Source organism: Ochotona princeps, chromosome 25 (assembly GCF_030435755.1).
Source record: "Ochotona princeps isolate mOchPri1 chromosome 25, mOchPri1.hap1, whole genome shotgun sequence".
Lineage (NCBI taxonomy): Eukaryota > Metazoa > Chordata > Mammalia > Lagomorpha > Ochotonidae > Ochotona > Ochotona princeps.
In genome coordinates, this window is record NC_080856.1 from 16,441,794 (window position 1) to 16,464,920 (window position 23,127).

Genomic DNA, 23,127 nt, shown 5'->3' on the forward strand with positions numbered 1-23,127 from the left:
TTTTTGAAGACTTTTATCAATAAATAAATGCATTAATAATTGTATTTCACAATTTCCGGAGTGTGATATTGCTCTGGGATCAACGCAACTCATGGACGTCAAGGTCAGTAGCTACTTCATGGGTCATCACTCCTGACTCACCTGGCCACAGAGGCCGTTGGCTCAGCCCTTACTCCAACTCCACAGAAAATCACCAGTACCCATGTGAACATTGTTAGTAAATCTGTCCGGGGCCATCAGCAACCTTATTATGACTATCAATGGGTCCTGGACATCATTTCGTGGCTGGATAATTTGTCCTCAATCATTTTACGTAATTTAGAGATACATTGTTCGTTTTATAATGAAGCCTAGAAATAAGCATAGATGCCTCTTTTTCAATAGCGGAGCTCCAAAAAAAAAACATTAATAAAAAAAATGTAATAGAAAAAGGATGAGTGTTTCTGGTCCAAAGAAATAGTCAAGGCAGAAATGCTGGCATAGCCTGGCATTGGCAGGTGAGCCCCGTCTTGCATGCTGGTGGTCCTCCTGGTCCTGCCCTCAGGAAGCAAGTCTACGAATAGCCTGTAGAAGTCAAAGAGAAACCAAATAGTGATGAAACTGAATTTTCCCAAGTCCACATTCCCTGTTTTACAAAGAAATTTTTCTAGTATCCCTGGCTTGCTTTTACCCATCTTAGGTGGACCTCATCACAAAAGAGGCAGGGTAAAAACCTAATTGTATACCTCTTCATGCTTCACTTTGGTTTATTTTAAAAGCAATGGACTACTAATTATTGAACACTTATCATGTAAGGGCATTGTGTTCCCACTCTACTTGCATCCCTTCATTGCACCAACACTGTGGTATCACTATGCCTATTTGACATGAGGAGACTTAAGCAGAAACAGAGAAATTTTCCCTGGGCTCCAGGGCAGGTGGACAGCGCCACCAGGATCAGCACACCCAGGCCATCCCGGTTCCAAAGCACACACATGCCCTTGAGGCTAGCAAGCCATGCTGCTTCAGCATCCATACAGAACCTTCCTGGATGATCCTTCCAGTGTCAATCACGATCCTGTAACATTTCAGCTCCTGAAGTGCCAATTTGGATAGCTAAGTTTTTTAATTCAAGTGTGGCTGTCCTACACACAGAGAATCAGGAACCACTCAAGCTGCGCAGACTTCTCAGCTCAGTGATGCCTTTCCTGGGCTCACTAGGCTGGTAGGCGAACTTGTAGGGCTGTGACTTTCAGCGCCCGCTGTATCATTCCCTCACCATCCGCTGCACTCCCGCCTCAGACCTCTGCTGTCATTCTCTCTACCTGACGTCAGCACAGGGCATTGAATGTTACTGTTCTCAACATTTTTATCAAGACCAAGAGAAAAAAAAGCAGAGATTTGCTTATGATACCACTGTGGGAGGGGGAGATTAATATGCTGAATGATAAATTCAGGATCCAAACTTATGTCAATAATCAGGAACCAGTAAGACACAATCTAGTAGAAATATGGGAAGTCTTGCATTGGGCTCAAAATGTAAAAGGCGTAAATATAAATGGGGAGTCCATCTAAAACCTCAGTTTGTGGAAAATGCTCAAGCCTTAGTTGACCCCCTGTTTATTTGGAAGTCACATTGTGATGTAGCTACAATGAAAACAAATGCAGGGCTATGCTTGGAACATGGTTTGAACAAGTGTTGTTCCCTGTGAAATTCATGTTGATGCTTGTTTACCAGTGTGACTTATGAAGAAGGTCAAACCTGACTTTGTAAACACAACTGAAGTCTAAAGACATCCATGCGACAGACTCCCTCAGGCAGTCACTAGTTAGTGCCTAGTGTCATGGTACAGTGGACTAAACCATCACCGTCATCATTGGTATCCCATATTGGCATCGGTTCAAGTCCTGGCTACTCCACCTCTGATCTGTGGGAAAGCAAGGCAAGATGGGTCAAAGCCTTGAGCGTCTGCACCCATGCAGGAGACCTGGTTGGAACTGCAGACTGCTGGCTCAGCCCTATCTGTTTGCAGCCATTTGGGGAGTGCACCAGCAAGTAGAGAAACTGTTTGCCACTCCCCCTCTAATTCTGCCTTTCAAATAAGTAAGTCTTTAAAAAAGAGCAGGAGACAAGGAGAAGTCACTAGTTAACCAGTGTCCAGAACTGTTAACATAAAAGCGAGCAGGGGGATAGCACAGGTGGGATTCCTGCCCGGGCTGGGGTGCTGGACTCCTTGACTTCCAAGGAATCTTTCAACTTTGAAAGTTCTGTGATCTTCCTTTACTATTTCCAGTGTACTCAGCAGTGGAACCACAAAATCCACTCAGATAATACAAATTGAGTCAAGTTTTCTAAGACTCACCCTGTGCCTATGAAACTGTATCAGGAAAAAAAAAAATTTTTAAAAGAGCATGTGTCATGCATTAAATTGTTCTCAATGCAGGCAGCATATTTTTAAAACCACCATCCATCAGGTGGAGAAAGATTATAGGGTCTTGATCTTCATATACCATTTCCTTTTTTTTTTTTTTTTAAGATTTATTTTTTTATTTTTATTACAAAGTCAGATATACTGAGAGGAGGAGAGATAGAGAGGAGGTGGAGCTGCCGGGATTAGAACCAGCAGCCATATGGGATCAAGGCGAGGACCTTAGCCACTAGGCCACGCTGCCGAGCCCCTTCATATACCATTTCTAACACTTACATAATTCCTGTGCCATAATTCCCTCTATCCACCCTTGACCTATCCCATGGCCTCAGGTTTCTGGATAAAAAAGATACAGAAACCTAGGCACAGAACCAGGCCCAGGATGTTAGCTGCTGCTCTCACTGGTCATCCCATTATCTGAGATAATATGTCCCCCAAGTACATAATGTTTCTGAGGGAGAATTCTCAGTTTTCCCTCCTATGAAATCTTTATTTTATTTTTACTGGAAAGTCAGATATACAGAGAGGAGGAGAGACGGAGAGGAAGCAGCCACAATGGCCAGAGCTGAGCTGATCCAAAGCTAGGATCCAGGAGTCTCCTCTGGGTCTCCCACGCAGGTGTAGGGTCCAAAGGCTTTGGGCCATTCTTGACTACTTTCCCAGGCCACAAGCAGGGAGCTGGATGGGAAGTGGAGCAGCCAGGATGCGATCTAGAACCCAAATGGGATCCCAGTGCATGCAAGGCAAGAACTTTAACTGCTAAGCTACTGCTCCGGGCCCAAGATTTATTTAAAAGACAGAGGAGGGAGAAGATATCTTCCATCTGCTGGTTCGCTGCCCACATGGCATGACAGCTCAAGCTCTTGGGCCATCGTCCATTGCTCCCGCAGGCACAGTAACAGGGAACTGGATCGAAAGCAGAGCAGCTGGGTCTCAAACTGGGGCCCACATGGGATGTCAATGTCAGTGGGAAAGGCTCACCGCTCTATGCCACCATACTAGCCTCCTGAAAGGTTCGTAATCACTGCTACTTGTCCAAGATTCAATTCAGAGTATTCTCTAGAGAGGAAAATAATGACCCTACCTCATCTTGGACGTCAAGTTCTTCTTCAACCAGCTCTGCTTCCATTAGTTCGAGAGGGTCTTTACAATCCTGAATGAGGGTGATCTAGAAAAAGAGAACACAAAGTACTGATTGGAAACTGCCCTGCGACCCATGACTTCCCTTGAAGCGACTGTTGCTGTCTCTCATTACAATCTGCATCCTTCAGAGAATCATCTCCAAACCTTGCCCTCTTTTCTATCACCCACCTTGGAATTTCCCCTCTGCCATTTGCCACACTGAACTGGGAACCACCAGAGTCCTCCATGGTGCAAACTCCTTTCCTGCTCTTTTCCCCAGCCTTTTACCGAGTCACCTCCCCGAGCCTAAGCGACTCTGCTCTCAGACACAGCGCCTGTCTTTCAGCAAGGAAGCTAAGAGCCCTTAGTCTTCTAGCCCTGAGCATTGACTGAATGCCCAGCCGAGGGGTTGTGACGGATGACAATAACAAGTCATCAGTCGAGTTGGGTGAAAGGAAATTAATTGCATTGGAAACAGAAGCCAACATCTAAGGATCAAATTGTCTGTTCAGGAAACTTGTGCTTTTCAGGACTCATGGGTAATTGAATCTCCCACACAGAGGAAACTGGTCACAGTCTGAGCTTTGGCTTATGCCAGAAGAAGCACATTTCCAAATTAATCCATGTATTAGGTTCTGAAGTACTGTAAGTTGGGGCTGTTGTGATGTCCTAGCGATGATGGGAACATAGAGATAGGAACAAGGTCAAATTACTGCTTCCACCATATCCGTCATGCACCAGGGGTTCTTCCCTGACTGCAAACAAGGCTGGGTTAACACAGTGAATGCACCCTTGGTTTTCCGGGGTAGGGACGGATGCCCTGTGATCTTAGCCCAGTTTGGGTGCATGCAGACAGACCCAGCGCGGGTCCTCAGCTCCTGGCTGCAGCCCAGCTCTGCTCCAGCCATTGCAGGCATTTGGAGAAAGAACCATTTGCAGGGAACACTGCGTTTCTCTGCCTGTCTGTCCTTCTGCCTCGCAAACACACTGAGTCTGTTTTAACACACAGTCTTTTTTTTTTTTTTTTAAGATAATCTATGTTTTATCTATGGTTCATAGAGTTTTAAGTTGGATAGAAAACATGAGTTTTCAAACATGAACAGCCTGTGTATCACCAATTTAAATCTTTGTGGTTATGCTACTTTACTCCTTTTTCTGGATATGTGATCTATACCTTGTTATTTAGGATAAGTATTTGCCCCTTGCCTCCCCCAGCCCCCAGGAATGCTAAGCAGAACAACCTCTCCAACAATAATGTATGGTTTTCGAATTTAGTTTTACTCTACATACCAACTCCAAAGTATAAGAAGGATATACTTATTCTGTTTTTTTTCATAAATGAAAGCAATGTAAAATATAGTAAGACAACACAAAATGTGTTATATAACTAGAATAATTGCCATTATTACATTTTATAGGTATTTCCTTCAGCTTCCCAAATTCATGGTGAGAAAGTCCATGAGTTAAGGCTTCTTATCTCCATCCCTACCCCAGTGCTCATGTCTCCTGAGTATTTTACAGGAGAAATGGCAAAATAAGAAGTATGGGAAGGGCTTGGCACGGTAGCCTAGCAGCTAGAGTCTTTGCCTTGCACGCACCGGGATCCCTTACGGGTGCCAGTTCTAATCCTGGCGGCCACACTTCCCATCCAGCTCCCTGCCTGTGGCCTGGGAAAGCAGTTGAGGATGGCCCAAGGCCTTGGGACCCTGCTAGCCATGTGGGAGACCCGGAAGAGGCTCTGGGCTCCTGGCTTTGGATGGGCACAGCTCCATCCATTGAGGCCACTTGGGGGCAAATCAACAGACGGATGATTTTCCTCTCTGTCTTTTCTCCTCTGTATATCTGACTTTCCAAATAAAAATAATAAAAATAAATCCTTTTTAAAAAAAGAAGTATAGGAAAACAGGGTCAAATATATTCTGAAGGGCAGAAAATCACCCTGGCATTGCTTGTGGCTATTAATTTTGTTTTTCAAAAAATCACAAACAGCCTGGTGAGTCTTATTTATTGTTTATTAACTATTCATTTTATTTCTTTGAAACACAGAGTTACAGAGAGAGAACGGGAGAGAGAATGGCAGGGGAGGTTTTCCATCTGCTGGTTTACTCCCCACATGACTGCCATACCTGGGGCTGGGCCAGGCAGAAGCCAGGAACCGGGTCTCCCGTGTGGGGACAGGGTTCCAAGTACTTGAGGCATCCTCCACTATTTTCCCAGGCACATTAAACAGGGAGCTAGATTGGGAGTGGAGCAGTTGATGCTGTATCTTGATGAATCCTATTTAAACACTCTTATAGGTGTTAATGTTGTTTTATAGCTAGCTAAGCTGCTAAAAGGCCAGCATGTCATATTGGAGCATGGTTCAAATCCCAACTGCTCTATTTCCAATTCTTCTATCTTTTCCTGGAAAAAGAGTGGAAGCTGGCCCAAGTGCTAGGGCCCCTGCCACTTCCATGGGAGACCCTGATACAGTTCCAGGCTCCTAGCCTTTGGTCGTCGTAGTTGCTGGGGAATGAACCAGTAGATGAATGTTCTCTGTCTCTCTGCCCCCCTCCACTCCCATCTGTCACTCAGCCTTTCAAATAAATGAACAAATAAATCTTTTTTAGAAAAGGATGATCTAGACAATTGTATTACTAGGAAATTTGATTAGCCAGATGGAAAAATAATAATAATAAAAAAGAAGACACTTTAATTCAAAAGTTTCCATAGTCCTGAAAAATCAAGTACTATTTATGTACACAAGCAGATACAAGATTCAGTGCTATATCCTGAAAAGACATCGTCTAGCTAATGCCTATTTTGTCAGTAAACCTTGACATTGCAGAACTACTATGCAGTGGCTACAATCAAGTGCTTCTTATCAACTTTCTTATTTAGTCCTTACATCACCCAGCAAGGTAAATAGTGAAGGCTTCAAGATTCTGTGCCCAAAAGCCACGAGCTAACCTGAAATTGAAAACCAAGGTTTGTACAACTTTTACAATGTACAGAAATGGTAGCTGCTGCAGAAAGATACCTAAGGGACACATACTTACCTTTTCTAAAATGGAATCTTGACCCTCCTGGGATTTCCCCTGGTTCTGTAGATAGAGTATAGCATCGTGGACAGTCAAGAAGAAGGTGTCCTTTCTCATGTGGTCATCAAAGAAGCCACATTGTTCCAGCTTTTCTAGCACATGATCTTCAAAAGAAAGAGAATGTTTAGTTCTTCCTCTATAAGATACTTTCAACACAGCAACCCATGATACTGTTTATGTTGTTCCTCCTTTAAATGTCTTCCCTTACGCATTTCCAAAGGGTGATCCCGCTCTAAACTTCCTGCCGTGCACCTCCAGTAGCACGCAGGGCAGTTGAACCTTGGCTGGTCATAGCAGGCGCCCTTTTATCTAGTCCACCGGTGATACCCACCCTCCAGCTGCTGTGACACTGGATGCCAGTGGCTCCCCGCTGTGGCTCTTTGCAGAATTCCCTCACTTAATGGGAACTATCTCATTTAGAGGCCCGGGAGGCTATACGCCGCATAAGGGCAGCCTGAATCATTGCCCAAGTGGTGTGGGGATAAGAAGCCAGCCTCCATGGGGGGCATCATGGATGTTTCTGCTGTGATGTGCCCTGTGAAATGTTCAAAACGCTCTCTTTGACCAGCCTCATCCCCTCGCACTGTGGCCTTCACAGATGTCGCTGGATGTTTTCTTGTAGTAAATCACTTCCATGACAGTTCCATCTGAGACTCTGCTTCTACTGAACTAGCACTTTCTTACACTCAGTGGAGTCAGTGCATGGACAGACTCAGAGGTTCACACCCCTGAGCGTCCCCTTCATCTCTCCCTGCCTTGAGCCTGCTCCCCTGTCGGGGCATATGTTTCTGTAAATGACAAACTCAGTGGCACACCTTGGAAGTACTCCATTTGTGGGCTCAAAAATGTCCTCAGAGTTACGCTTAATTGGTATAGAATTTGTATGGTAACATAAAATTTTGGAAATACACAGTGGCTGATGATTGCACAGCACTGTGAATCAGAGTAAATCTGCCAGACACTTAAAAGTGATTAACATGGCACATGGCAATTTGTATGCTATATATTTTCACCGTAATTTTTTTTTTTAAAGATTTATTCATTTTATTACAGCCAGATATACACAGAGGAGGAGAGACAGAGAAGAAGATCTTCCGTCCGATGATTCACTCCCCAAGTGAGCCGCAACGGGCCGATGCTGCGCCGATCCGATGCCGGGAACCTGGAACCTCTTCCGGGTCTCCCACGCGGGTGCAGTGTCCCAAAGCATTGGGCCATCCTCAACTGCTTCCCCAGGCCACAAGCAGGGAGCTGGATGGGAAGTGGAGCTGCCGGGATTAGAACCAGCGCCCATATGGGATCCCGGGGCTTTCAAGGCGAGGACTCTAGCCGCTAGACCACGCCGCCGGGCCCTTCACCGTAATTTTTTTAATTGCTTTAAAAAAAGATCAGACAATATATGCCTACAAGACAGGAGAAAGAGGTAAGGGGAAAATCTCACAGGTAGAGGTGAATTTTCTTCATATACACATTTACCTTGAAGTGATGCAAAGTATACGTTCACATCGATTCTTTGGAATTCTTTGACAATCTAAAAATGAAAAGGGTGAAATGCATTACAATGAATAATTTCATCTGCACACAATGTGGTAGCATTTGATTACCTAAGTGGTTTATCAACACTTTCATGGTTAATTGTTGGAAAACCATTGACATTGTCAACCTACAGGAATGAAAGGATTGCCTCTCCAAAGATCCAACCAACGCTCAACAGTTCAGCACTCTAGCATAGCAGTGCCCAAGAAACACTGTGGGCAGCAGTGTTGTAAGCTGGCATTGTGGCATAGCAGGTTGAAGGTACCATCTGTGATACCAACATTTCCTATTGGAGTGGGGATTCCCAGCTCTTCCGCTTCATATCCAGCTCTCTGCTCTTGGCCATGGAGAAGCAATACCCCATGCCTGGGTGCCCCTGCCACCCACATGAGAGAGGCAAAACAAAGAGTGAGTTTGCAGATGAGCTAATAACTAGATTTGCTAAGAGAACTGGAGCAGCTTCTGTCAACACACTCGTACACTTTGGACAAAACAAATCATTTCCCTACTTCACCTACCTGGTACTCACAACCTGGCATCATTTCCTGCTCCCTTTTAAAAAAGATTTATTTTATTTTTATTGAAAAGTCAGATATATGGAGAGGAAGATCTTCTGTCTATTGACTACTCCCTAAGTGGCCTCAACGGCCAATGTTCAGCTTATCCAAAGTCAGGAGCCCACAGCCTCTTCCGAGTCTCCCATGTGGGTAGCAGGGTCCCAAGGCTTTGGGCCATCCTTGACTGCTTTCCCAGGCCACAAACAGGGAGCTGGATGGGAAGTGGAGCCGCTGGGATTAGGACCTGTGCCCCTATGGGATGCAGGTGCATGCAAGGCAAGGGCTTTAGCTGCTAGGCCACTACACCAGGCCCTCATTTCCTGCTATTGCAGAGGTAGCCAAGTAGCCCCCAGCTAAGCTAAACCTCAGTGAGGAGTCAGTCATTGTGACTATCACATCTTCTCATTGTCAGTACCTTGAGCCTGCTGACTTTTCTGCCTTGCCCTCTTGATACCCACTGGAAACTTCACCTTGAACTTGACACTTCAGGTGACACCTATTTAAAGTCTACTTGGCAAAATGTAATACAGTTGGTATTTAGAATGTTAATGTCCACCTTCTGTAGGCCGCTTTCTAGTCCCATAGAGGTAGGGACTGTGACTTCATCACTGGTCTCTTGTGCCCTGGCACAGTACTTGGGACACATTAAACCTTTCACATCTACTTGGTAAAGGAATTAATAAACTGGAGCTTGTGCTGCTGGTTTCTGAGATCAAGAATGTTTCTGTCTGTGATGTTCTTCCTCTCCTACCTGCTCTGCTTCCCACTCCAGCGTAATAATGCCTCTTCTGCCACGTCCGTGGTATCCCTGATCCTGCTGCCATCCATGCAACCAACAAGCAGAGTACTGATTTTTATCATCATAACAACTCTACAGAGTAGTTATCATTACCAGTCTGTATTACAGATCAAGCAGCTGAGGCACAGACATGCTCTAGGTCATACTGCTAGTGAATATCAAGGCCAGGATTTGCCCCACAAAGCCTGACTCCATATAGCACCTGTGCTTTAAACTGTTACCCTCGAGTACCAAAACATTCCCACCACAATGCCCATGCGTTGGCTGCTTTGTAAGGCTGGACAACCCTGTCATTTTACTAATGCCAGAGCTCCACATGGAAAAACCAGAACCTTACCATTTTCAGTGACCTGACTCCAACAACATCCAGGAAGGAGATCGCTCCACAATCCAGCACGAGGCTGTGGATTGGCACTTTGGGGACATTCACTTTAATAGGAAGCTCAGAGTTCCAGTCCACTTGAACCTCAATTTCCTTGGTTGGGACATCAAGCTCTTCGAAATCTTCAGTATCTTCGTCAGGCTCAAAAGCATTGTTTGGCACACCATCACTTATGATGCCATTCTAAATCAAGACAACACGGACAGCTTAGTTCCTAATGACTCAGACTACCTTTTAGTCGCTCGTCTCAAATGATTTCAATCTCTACACACACCATTCCTTGGTAAGCAAAATACTAAGGCCATTAACTCTTCAGTACAAACTTTGATGTTTTCTAGTGAGAAAAAAAAAAAATGGAAGACCGAAGGAAGCCAGGAAAATTTTTATTTCTGGAAAATTGTGGAACTTTGCCAAGAGACACATTGGAAAGAGTCTGAGTAAAAGTTACTTGCTCTAAAAGCCTGTGAACTTACTGCCTTCCATTGTGAGTAATTTTCTGGCTGTGAATTAGCACTTATTTTGTTCCTTTCAGTAAAAATAAAAGAGAATACAGATGCCATTCAGGATGGAAAAACATCACATCCCATGTTTCCAGGGAGCTCTGTGGATTGCATTTCATTGCCTCCCATTCCCTCTTGCCTACAAAAATAGCTGAGCTCTGACATACGTATGTCATCTGTTTGTGCACATCTGGACACCAAAGGGGATAGATTTAATTTTAGACCCACTAACTGCTTTCACCAGAGAAAAGAAAGCATTAGGGAGGAGGGCGTTATTTCCTCACCTTTGTTGCCCTTAATTGTCCTTTTTTGATGAGTTTTTGTATTATTCTCAATGCCTTCAGCCTCTTATTATATACTCGAATGGCGTCAAACCCAACCTTTGGAAATAAAATATCAAGTTATTTAGCATGTCTGGTGCCTAATGCTCATTAGTGGCAGTTGTTATCCAGAAAGGTTATTTCTCCAAGGATGATATCTCTTTTGGACAGTCTGCCAAACACAAGCCTGGGACACCTGAAGGAGTAGATCTTGTCTATCTGACTATGCCTCTCCCCACCCAGGAACCCATGGAACACAGGAACATATGGAGGGCGCCAAGAGAGTAAGGACAAAATTGCAAGTAATAATCTCTTGAACTTTTGCTCTCATGTTTCTCAACTTTTATGTCACAGAGCCCATTTATTATAGAAAAATCCTTCAGCACTCCTCTGAATCAGTCTGCCTGAGAACTCATTTAGGAAACCACCAATCCAGATCCAGGAGCCAGCTCCAGGTCTGCAGCAGAGTGTAGCATTCAGGAGGAGAACATCCCACTTCTGCATTCTTCTGGTTCTTCATACTCTGTGCCAACTGAAAAGCCCCCCACCTATACATCTTTCCCACCTTTACTTCCAGCTCACACAGTCCCCAAATACCTGATATAATAAGCTCCTTCCCACCAGCTTGCACACACAGCCTGATGAATCAAACTAACACAGATCTTTTTCTTCTATAAAACAGTGACACTTACCGCCTGTAATACTCATCTGATCCTTAATTTACTTATTTACTCAAACTCTGACATAGCTATTGCTACCTGGATTAAAACATGTTATTTCTGTACCCAGAGTATCAAGTTTTTGAAGGCAAGGATGCTACACTCATAAATTTTAATGCCCTACAGAAAGAGAATCTAACTCCAAGTTGGAGCATCAACATGATGTCCTTGTGGAATGAATGCAGTCATGAAGGAGATCAAAGCCAAACTTCCAGAGGTGAAATACTTACGGTGGACTTGATGCATTTTTTAAAACCATCAACATTGCCATAGAAAATCGGACTAGAAAATCTAAGAATTTTCACTCCTTCAGGTTCTTCAATCTGGTAATTAAGAAAAAAAAATGAAGTTAAGCCATTTCAGGTATCAAATATTCAATTACATTTCTGGCTCTTGGACAAGGAGTTGGGCCACCAGTGGTCAGAGCAGCTAGGCAGCCATGCTCGGCTTTCCTCCCATGAGGACTCCACACAGGCAGGGAGGGAAGTGCCTACCAGAAGTCTTGGACCTGCATGGGTGGAAGTTAGAAGGACTCGGAAAGCAAGTAGTCAGCCCTCTGACTTGGAGAGCTAGAAACTAAAGCTTAGAACCATGACATGATTTGCCTCAAGTTCACATCTCTTGATTCTGTTCAGATGTTTTCCAAGCAGCAAGGAAAAAAAATAAAAGCAGTAGCAAAATCCAGAGGATGTGTGAGAGCTGAGCTCTGTATTATCCGCTGTTTGTTCTCCCCCAAACAGAAGGATGGCTGCACCCAAAGCAGAACCACTGGAGTGAGAGTCAGACTTCCCTCATTTCTGGGACTCTTCCCATTGAGTCCAACTCCTCAGAAGAGAGCTGGAGCTCTAGGACACTAAGGACTCAGACGAGGGCAACAGAGCAGCAAGATGGTGGGCAGAAACCTACTAGCAGCTACTGGAATGCCAGGTTCAGGGAATCATTTTTTTTTTCATATGAAGATAAAATTTGACTATAGCTTCCTGGTGGGGGGGAGGGGTTCATCTCATTTTTGTTTCACTTTTCTTTCTAAATAATTGTTTTCTTTATTTTCTTTCTCTGCCTTTTCATCTTTGTGTGTTCCCTTAGTTTTCATGAAGCAATTTTAGTTGCAGACAACATATGCCCATCAGTGGGTTGTTTAATTTCTTCTATTTTTTTTCATTTTCTGTATTACATATGACTTTTTCCAAAGCCAAGGATAAAGCAAAATGTCACAGAAGGTTTTGGTGACAGAGAACTTGAAAATCTCTCCTTAGAGCGGAATGAAAAAACCTTACAGGGATTTCAAGCAATTTCATGCAGAGATATAAAATTTTGATTGAAAATCTAGAGGCAGTCTAATTGCCTATTCTTTCAAAAATCCCCCTTTTACAATGGTTTTATAGCAAAATTATATTTTAGTAGCATGAACAAAGTTCATATCCACCACGGATATCAAAAGGTATATTGGGTTTTGAGTTGTCCTTCTCTTCCCATTGGATGAACCACCTTCCCCAACGTAAGTCTACTCCCCGTGGCAACTCCTGAAATTCGAGGGCAGTAAAGCCAAGCTCAGCCATCATTTCAGACAGGCACTCACATTTTTGTAATCCTTGGTGCTTTTGTATATGTCTGTGCTAGGGATGCTTCCAAGGCCATTCCATGAAGGACTGAAAAAAGAAACATGAAGGTCAGGAATCTTTTGGAATCCAAAAGTTAAAAAGCAGTCTCAGCTATTCATGAGCTCCTTGTTCTGGTGTTTGGGCCTCTTTTCTTGATTGCAGATGACATTTTCCCACCGGCAACTCTAATATGAACAGCTGGTGTTTGCATGACACTGAGGGAGAGGGAGAAGGGTGGGGGTGGCGGTGGGGGACAGTAGCTATCTTCTAGGGTCCAGGAGAAAGCATGAGCCCCGCACTCAACAGGGTAAGAAAAGAGCTGGCCCACATGTCACACCAGGGCCCTGAAAAGCCAGCTGCATTAACCTTACTTCTACTGGTAGACATGACCAAGAGGTAAAGACCAACACAGCTCCTGTCCTTAACTCAGGAGTCCCTAGGGCCTTGCTCTTACTTGCATCTCAGCAAAACTTCCTAAACCTGGAGTGTAAGAAGTCTTTAGAGAATCAAAAAGTATCTTTTTATATAGAAATAGGAGCCTGGAAGGACCACAAATAAATCTCCTCCTGCCAATTAGTTTGTTGATTTCCCCTCCCTGCTGCAATCAGACAAATTCCGTGCTTCTTCGAGTGTGACTGGGAACATATGCTCCATACAATTCCTGAAGAAAAACTATCTGTATGAGGCCCTTTCAGCATTGTGTGCTCTCTGATACGGCATTATAATTACTGGAAATTAAATACTGTGTGCAGGACACTGTTTTCTGTTGTCTAAAAGCCCAGTTACCAAACCAGTAGATAGATCATGTCACCAATTTTCTCTTGGCTTGCTGCATTGTGCTGACTTTGAACTTCAAGCTTGTGCCCTGGCCACACAGGTGGCAGACCCAGATGGAGTTCTTGACTCCTGGCTTCCTCCCGGCCCAGACACAGCTGTTGCATTCATTTGGAGAAATGAACCAGCAGACGGAAGATTCTGTCTGTCTCTGTCTCTCCTTCTGCCTCTGTTACTCTGACTTCCAAAGGAAATTAAAAAAAAACAAACAAAACATTTTTTTTAACTTTGAAATTTCAGAAAAAGGGCCAGAAATCTGCAAAGACAGCAAAGGAAAAGGACAAGGAGACAAGGAGCGAGGCCAAGCAGGGCACATAACTGAACCAAGACAAAACCAACATACAGGTTCACCTTTGGAGTTTGTCTCCTTCCTCTTCTTCCTTCCTGTTTTCCAATGCTTGAATGGTTTCCTTACAGCTCTCAATTTGACCACAACCAAATGGTGCTTCTATCACCTAACTGCAGTGTTTTGGGTATACACCTTAATTGACAGATCTAAGTAAATACTGCCTGTAATCAAAAGGTTTAAAGTTCCCATGTTCTGGTGATGTAGCTTTTGGGTAACCAGCTTCTAAAGAAGGAAACAAACAGGGCTAATGTGGCAGAATGGATCCTGCAGCATTGGCATCCCATTTCTACTCCACTGATGACCCACTCAATGCAAATGGCTTGGGAAAGCAGTGGAGGATGGTCCAAGGGCTCAAACTTCTATACCCAAGTGGAAGACACTGAAGAAACTCCTGGCTCCTGACTTTGGACTGGCTGAGCTCTAGCCACTGTGGCCATTTTGGAAGTAAACCAGAGAATGGAAGATCTTTGTCTCTCCCTCTCTCTTTCTCTGAAATTCTGACTTCCAAATGGATAAACAAAAATCTTTTAAAACTATCCTAAAATGGTTCACTGCAGATGGAATTCCTGATCCAAATGGTTGAGACTGAAAGTGTTGTATATTCACAATATTTGCCCAGACTCTACCAATTGAGCATCCCTAGTTGGAAAATCCAAAATCTGAAATTTTAAAAACATCAGAGAATGCTTGAGCACATTGTCAGTACTTAAAAACTTTCCAACTTTGGGTTTTTTGGATTTAGGGATCTCAACCTATATAGCATGTGTTCTGCAGCTGCCTTGTCTCAGCCAGATCTTGGGCTTAGAGCCTCACATACTTCATTTGATTAAAAAAAAAAAAAAGACAGAAAAAGAAATTATAAAAAGATTATCAGTCTTCAGCTGAGCCACATGTCTTCCTGTTTTAGAAAATGTAACTGCATAGTACATATGGGGCAAAAGGCCCCTCTGCAAATCTTGGCTCCGTCACTTTCCAGCTCTGTGACCTTAGGAAATTGTCTTCGCCTTTCTGAGCCTCAGCTTTATCACCTGTAGAATGGGAACGAACATACATACTTATGGGGATTTTTTTGAAGATTACTCATCATAGTGTCTGTGAGGTACCACCTGTTTAATTCACAGATGCCTTCATACCCAGCAAATGGTATGCAAGGAAATAGTTCCACTCTGTATGAAGGTGGCATCAGAGAGCTCAGGGTGTGCCGTTCTGTTTATACCAAGTCTGGGTTTGAGACTACTCACAACTGAACTCTCAAGACCACAGTCAGTAGTGCAAATACAAGGCCAGCCAGTAAACCGAGATCCAGCCCCAGAATGATGGATATCACGCAAGTAAACACCCAGATAACCTAGGAACAGAAGAGATGCAAAAAGAAACACATTAACTCATCAGGAGCCATCAGAAAAATAAACTACCTACATAGAAGATCAATTAATATCAAAAAAGTTAGTCACAATAAATAAGTCACAGGTTTAACATTTTTTTCTGAATTCATACATTTCATATTTAAGTAAAAGTAGCTTTCTCAATTAAGACTCTATTGTCTTCCCAAATAAGACTAACTGTCCCACTTTATTTTTCAAAAATTTTAAATAAGTAATATATTCACAGGGTTCGATGAGGGAATTAATATTTAAAAGATATATGGTAAAAAAAAAAAAACTTGCTCACAACCCTCTCATTTTTTCACTAATTTCAAATCTCTATTTTCTTACTTGTACTCTCTTTCCTCCCTCCTTTCTTCCTTCCTTTCCTTCCTTGTCTATTTCTTTCATTTTTTTTCAACCGAGAATAAGAGAAACTTCCATCTGTTGGTTCACTTCCCAAATGCCCAAAACAGCTAGGGCTGGCCTGAGGTCAAAAGCAGGAGTTGGGAACTCAATCCAGGTGCCCGCCATGGGTGGCAGGGACCCAAGCACTTGAGCCATCATCTGAGTCCCAGCACCTGCATTAGCAGGCTTAAGATTGAAAGCCAGGAATCAAATCCAGGTCAACTGAGGTGGGACACAGATACCTTAATGGCTAGACCAAATCCCTATCTCCTGATTTCCATCTCTCACACACTCTCTCACTTTCCCCCAGCATTTCTATTCAAGTTTCTTTTTCACATAATACTTTCTCTTCAGGATCTTTCCACATCTTTTCATTCCCCCTGCCGCCCCATTCTTGGTTGAAGTTAGAATAAGTCTCCAAAGGATTTATCTTCTGACTTTTATATTGCTTCAGATTCGTTGTGAAGGTTACTTTAGTAACAGTTAAAATCGGCATAGGCTTTTTTTAGCTTCGCTTTATGTGTGTGTGTGTGTGGCTTTGTATGTTTATCCTTTTAAACCAGGATTTTATGAAAACATGTTTGTGTTTTGTCTTTGGAAGGCCAAAGGTGAGGACACTGTGACGGCTCAACTGGCTAATTCTCTGACTCCGTCTTGCAGTGCCAATATCCCATATACGTGCTGAGTCATGTCCCAACTCCTCTACCTCCCATCCAGCTCCCTGCTTGTGGCTTGGGAAAGCAGTGGGGGATGGTCCAAAGCTTTAAAACCCAGACCCTGCACCCACGTGGGAGACCCAGAAGAAGCTCCTGGCTTCAGACCAACTCAGCTCTGGCCGTTGCAATCATTTGGGGAGTGCAGCAGCAGATGGAAAATCTCTTTCTCCCTCCCCCTCCCTTTTCTGTAAATCTGCCTTTCCAATAAAAATAAATAATTTTTTTTAAAAAGGCAAAAGAGGTGTGAAAGAGCCCTGTGTGGGACTCCTGGTAGAAATGAGTCTTCCAAAAAATACCCAGGATCTTGGAGCCAGCATTGTGGCATAAGTGGATTAAGCCACTGCCTACAACATCAGCATCCCACAGGGGCACATGTTCAAGTCCTGATTATTACACTTAGGACCCAGTTCCCTGCTAGTACACCAGGAATACGATGAGTCAGCTGAATGGGCCCCTGTCACACCTGGAGGACCTGGATGGAGCTTCAGCCTTCTGGCTTCGGACTGGACCAACCTTGACCATGTGGCCATTTAAGGAATGAACCAGCAGATGGAAGGTTCTCTCTCTCTAATTCTGCCTTTCTAAGATATAAATAAAAATGTTAAGATAAAATCAGGATCTTCCCAAATTCAGTTCATATGGAGAGATCATATCTTTGGTTTATCCACACACATTCTAATTTCTACTCTAATGTTCCTGAAGGTGAGAGGGGAGGACAATGACAACATCAGGAAGCAAATGAGAAACATGCTATTTCCGAGACCAGCGGATGGTGGGTGACTACTTACAGCGTCAGTCTTGTTTTGCCTCCACAGGCGAGGAACGTCACACACCTGCATAAACATCCCTTTCAAGTTGGCAATGACAACAGCTGCCAGGACCGACTGCCAGGGGAGAGGGGAGGGCTGTGTTATTCAAGAGAGTGCTTTATCCAAGTGATGATTTTTAAATCTCCTGTCACTCCTCTGGTGGCAGGGGAACTGCTGGAGATTATGCAACCAAGAATTGGGATTGTACCTTCTGCAAAGGTTCCAGAAGCTTCCCCAGGGCAACAATGGCGATCATCACGACCACAGCCGATATGATGCCAGCTACCTGAAAGACACAAACTGGTACTGATGGGTGTCTGTCCTGCTCTGCGCCCTTCCAGCTTGCCATGTGGAAGCATGCATGAAAATGTTGATGGATCCATCCATGCTTCCCACACCCCTATCCCTCCCTCTGCTCAACAACCACTGCAAGAAATGAGAGTGGTTTGTGAAAACTCTCCTAAAGTGAACCAAAATGGAGTGGGTCTGAGAAGAGAAATCAGAAATGGCAGAACAGAGCCCCCAGATCTAGCCAGGTGTACACAGAGTTCGTGTGACGATGTTACACACCTAGAGCTTTGCTGCCAGTTCAAGGTGTGGCCAGTCTTCAGAGCCATTGCCCTTCCCCCAAACAGCAGGTCACGCTCTCAGGAAATCAGTTCTCAAGGCTCACCACAGTCTTCTACAAGGTGGCAGCTGTGACACACACTTGCCTTCACAGCACAGGGTTCCCAGGGACAGCTCAAGAGAAAAATCAATGTTCCCAGCCCACGGCAGTGGGTCTCACTGACACGGAATGCCGGGACTGTGCCTCCTTACTTCGCTGACAGTCCCACAGATCCCAGCTCAGAGCTTGGCCGTGGTGGCCACAGTGGGGTTGGGAGGCTGAGGAACTAGCCTCGGGTGACTGGATGACATGGATTCTCTGTGGAGAGCACTGGGGCCTGGCCGAGGTGAAGACTAGAAGCTCTGAAACACAGGAGAAAAAGAGACAGGCAGAGAAATCCAAGAGGAAGCACCAGGGAAGAGAGCTGCTTGGTGGGAGATCCCAAGTTAAAGGAGACAGACACAGCAAGAGGAAGCAGAAAACAAGAAGCAGGGATAACACAGCGGGTACCCAGAGCTGACCAGTGGGTCCCTGGGGTGCACATGGCAACTGCCTCAGCTTGTGTCCAGGTTATAGAGAATGGACTGGAAAGCTTGCTCTTTGAACATCTGACTCTGGCAGTGCCCCCCTCACACTGCCCCATGTTCCATGTTCCCTGTCCCTGGTGATTGCTTCCCCACCTCCTGTATAAACTGAGAAATACGCTCGCTCTGTGCAGTTATTTAATCTCTACAGCTATGTGCAATCATCTAACCAACGATTACTGATCAATTTGTACCTCCCTGTGAATGTGGGATGCTGTGAATTGGTGCCGGATACGGAGATCTGGGCATGGGAATCACAACCAATTCCCTGGCTGAGGCCAGGAGAGGGGCCACCTGCTCATCAAGCAAATGAAACAGTAAGTTGAAACTTTTAGAAAAGACTGAGAGCAGTCCCTATACAATATGTAAGGGACTGGTCTGTGGGAAACCCAGTAGCCTTTAAATCCCTGTGTAGACCCGATTACTACAAAATGAATTACTGTTCTGTTAAGAGGGAACATCATCAGATTTGACAGCAGCTTGGAACCAGAATGACTTTCTCCTGAGTCAGCAGGAGTCCGATGTAGATGCAAGAAAGGAAAGAGTGCAAGACTGAGCTCTCGTCCTGTCCTTTCACTCATCCCTGCTGGGCTCACCCTGGGTGCTGGGCACAGTGCACGCATCACACAGACACAAGGGCTACTTCCACCTGCAGGAGTGGAACAAGCTTGGGCAGCTAGACACCAGGACCCCATGCACATTTTCTTACTTAATCCTTACAACATGCCCCCCATGAGATGCATGATAATTCCCATTTCACAGATGCCAATGCAGAAGCTCTGAACAATGGGAAAACATGTGAAGCCATCAGACAGGAGGAGACTTGCCCATTTCTTGGGTTGTGAGTCCAGCCACTTAGATTTTTAGCCCCACAAATTAGTGTGCATTTCACTGATTAAATATCAAGCCATTTCTGCACTGGTTTCATTCTCTGATGCTAAAAATCCTGGCATGGTTCATTCCTAAATATAATGCAGGCCAGTGTGTAGTGGAGGATATTAACTTTCCGAAACGTCATCATCCCATACACTGTCTGCCAGGGAGGTCACTTTACACAGGCATTCTTCCCTTCCCATCCCCTGCCCCCACAGCTGGGCAGCTGGCCCACGCCTCACTTGAGCCTGCAGATTAACAGCAAAAGAATGGAACTCAGCAGCAGGGGTGTGCCTGCACCCAGAGACTTGGACAGTGTGCTGGTTTGGATGAATGCAGCAGCCACCCCTGCTCGTGGATGACGGGGGGCAGCATTCTGGACATGGGGCTCTGCCTTCCCCCATCTTGACAGCAGTGTTCAGGGCATGCGTGTTGGGCTGGGCTATAGGATTGTAGCTGCAGCCGCTTGCAGAAGACAGCAAGGTCTGCAAACAGAAGGTGGGAGACATTTTGAAAATGAAGTTATCAGTTCAGCAGTAGCTAAGGAAGTGGAGAAGGCCAAATCTTCCATGTCCGTCAGGACAGTCATTATGAATCGGGAAGACACATCGTGTGCACTGGGGGGACACTTCAAGCTGTCCCCACAGGTAGGCATTTGGCTGTCACTTGGTACAGGTGGTTCTCGTGCTGGAGTTCCCTGGGCTCACATCCTGGCTTCTCCACTCCTGAATCCAGTTTCCTGCTCAAACAGATTCTGCGAGGCAGCAGGTGAAACTTGAAGTAATTGGGCTCCTGCCTCTTCAGATTGAATTCTGGACTCCCAGCTTAGAACTAGTTCAATCCTGGCATTTGAAGAGTGAACAAATAGAAGAGAGATCTTTCTTTCTCCTTCCCTCCTTCCCTCTGCTTTGCAAATAAATACATCACAGCAAAAGAGAATGAAAAAAAAAAAAACTTGCCCCGAATATCCTCCATTGAAATAATTCTTTTTCTTCAGTTATTTTCTTTTTGACCCTCGGGTCTTTTACCTTAATGAAATCTTACTGGAAGACTGCATCTTGCACCATTTCAATGGGGTTCCTAAGTCTGGCTGGTCTCCATGCACTTGTCACTTGTAAATAATGGTTCTTTCAGTGCTGGGAGGATGAAGCCCTTGAAGCATAACAGACACTTGGCTGCTATTACCCTGACATTATCAGGTGGGCCGCCCTGGCCTGACCCATCTGACCTAGCCTGTGTCTAGAGCAAAAGGACAGCCCTTAAGAGCAGCAGCCGAGCTTTCCAAGTGTGCAAAATTAATTATGTATTGCAACAGCCAAGGTTAAGCCTGTTTCTGAACTCGAGGAACACAGATCCCACTCAGGAAGAAGTGGCAGAACGTCACAGCAGGGATGTTCTTGGCTCGCAAACTACCGTCACGCAGGGGAACGGCGAGGTCTTGCATGCTTGGACGGAGCAGGTGAGCAGAGCGCTTCACCTTCCTGACAACAGAAACTCCCCAGGCCCCAGGTTGATAACAATCAGCATTCTTCAGGGCTGACTCCCTCATCCCTTTTTGTTTTTTTTCCAGGAAAAGCAGGTAAGCATACAGCTATTGACCAGGTGAGCACCAAATGAGCACAACAGAGATTCAACCAACCCAGACTCAGAAAGTCATAAATGTTGCCTGTTTTTTGATGAGGGCGTGGATCAACGAGAAATTGAGCCAAGAAAAGCTGGAACTCCTCCTGCCCCATACCCAGGCTGACCATCCAGATCTCTCTCTCTCTCTGTCTCTCTCCGTGTGTGTGTGTGTGCGTGCGCGTGTGTCCATACCTGTGTCTTTCCCCCGGTACTCTCCTGCACAGCCGTGCGAGACAGGGCCGTGGTGGCCACAAAACACGAGAAGCAGCCCGAGAAGATGTTGCTGATTCCAAAAGCAACAAATTCCTAAGGGAGAGAATGGATTGCAGGGATGGTACAAACAAACCCTGGCAAGACCCTCAGCAAGGGTCCAAGGAGAAAACAGGCCCCCCCACCTACACAGCCTGCTGGCCCAGCTCTCACTCTTGCTCCTCAGGGGACTTGGGGGCCCTCACCTCTCCTGTGAAGCATCAATTTGGACTCCTTGGGACCTGCGGGAAGACTCACTATCTCTGTGGACTGTCACCAGCAGAGCCGTTACTCTGTGGGCTAATTCTTTCACTGCTGTAATTGCCAGGCTGTGTTCTCAGACATAGATCCGCTTGTCCAATGGCAAGCAGGGTGAGAACTCAGCATGCCTGGCCGTGCCTGACAGTCCTCTACCACAGTGAGCTGGTTCGATTTAGATAGTCACAACTTTGCGCTCCTGACTCCCAGCTTTGGCCTGACTCCATCCCAGCTACTCTAAGCATTTGGAGAATGAACCAGGAAAGGGAGGAAATCTCTGTGCTTCCAAACAACAACCTTTTAAAATTTAAGTGATCACAACTGTTATTACCACTATTTGTTGTCTCATTTTGTCAGGTGTAGCTGCCGTTAAAAATAGATCAGCACTGGGCCTGGAGCAGTAGCCTAAATGCTAAAGACCTCAGCTTGCACATGCCGGGATCCCATACGGGTGCTGGTTCGTGTCCCAGCGGCCCCACTTCCCATCCAGCTCCCTGCCTTGTGGCCTGGGAAGGCAGTCGAGGATGGCCCAAAGCCTTGGGACCCTGCACTCACGTGGGAGACCCAAAAGAAGCTCCTGGATCTTGGCTCAGCTTTGGCCATTGCAGCCACTTGGGGAGTGAATCATCCGATGGAAGATCTCCCTTTCTGTCTCCCCTCCTCTCTGTATATTTGACTTTCCAATAACAATAAATGAGTGTTTCTAATATATATCAGTACCAGCGCTGTAGCCCAGGAAGGTAGCTACCACTTGCAATGCCGGCATCCCATATTGGAGCAGTGGTTCAAGTCCTGGCTGCTCTGCTTTCCATCCAGCTCCTTGCTAATACACCTGAAAAGGTGGGCAAAACTTGCCCCAAGCACTTGCTCCTCTGCTACTCACATGAGAGTCCTGGATGGAACTCCTAGCTCTTCACTTCAGCCTGGCCCAGTCCCAGCCACTGCAGCCATTTGGGAAATGAACCAGCAATCAGAAGATTGATGTTTCTATTTTTCTCCCCCTTTCTCCCTATCACTCTATCTTTCAAGTAAATAAATGAATCCAAACAAAAAAAGTTGGTGTGAGGGGACTGGAGCAATGGCTAATCTGCCACCATTGGGACCAGTTCATGTCCCAGCTGCTCCACTTCCCATCCAGCTCCCTGTTTATGGCCTGGGAAAGCAGTGAAAGACGGCTCAAGTCCTTAGGATCCCGCATCCATGTGGAAGACCCAAGGGGGCTCCTGGCTCCTGGTTTTGGCCTCAGTGACTATAGCTGTCTGGGGAATAAGCCAGTAGATGGAAGGTCCTTTTCTCTGCAAATCTGCCTTTCCAATTAAAATAATATTTTTTAAAATGGAAGGTGTTGGGTCACATGAAAAATTCTTGTTCTACCCTAATCCATTAACTTTGCAAGTTGCTTATGATCTGATTGAATTATGGTTATTTC

The 23,127-nt window shown here is 45.1% G+C and overlaps 1 protein-coding gene across 1 annotated transcript in view; it reads right to left on the reverse strand.

Moving 5' to 3' along the window:
• Positions 1–411: 411 nt before the first annotated feature.
• SLC26A4 (solute carrier family 26 member 4) overlaps positions 412–23,127 on the reverse strand; it is a 41,651-nt gene continuing 18,935 nt past the window's right edge. The window contains exons 9-20 of the mRNA XM_004598590.3: positions 21,384–21,497; positions 17,713–17,790; positions 17,484–17,579; positions 15,449–15,555; positions 13,003–13,072; positions 11,654–11,746; positions 10,669–10,764; positions 9,840–10,067; positions 8,087–8,141; positions 6,569–6,714; positions 3,493–3,576; positions 412–564 (exon numbers count right to left, since the gene is read on the reverse strand). Of these exons, the coding sequence (XP_004598647.2) occupies positions 541–564; positions 3,493–3,576; positions 6,569–6,714; positions 8,087–8,141; positions 9,840–10,067; positions 10,669–10,764; positions 11,654–11,746; positions 13,003–13,072; positions 15,449–15,555; positions 17,484–17,579; positions 17,713–17,790; positions 21,384–21,497 (1,191 nt within the window). The 3' untranslated portion in view covers positions 412–540. The remainder of the gene's footprint in view (positions 565–3,492; positions 3,577–6,568; positions 6,715–8,086; positions 8,142–9,839; positions 10,068–10,668; positions 10,765–11,653; positions 11,747–13,002; positions 13,073–15,448; positions 15,556–17,483; positions 17,580–17,712; positions 17,791–21,383; positions 21,498–23,127) is intronic.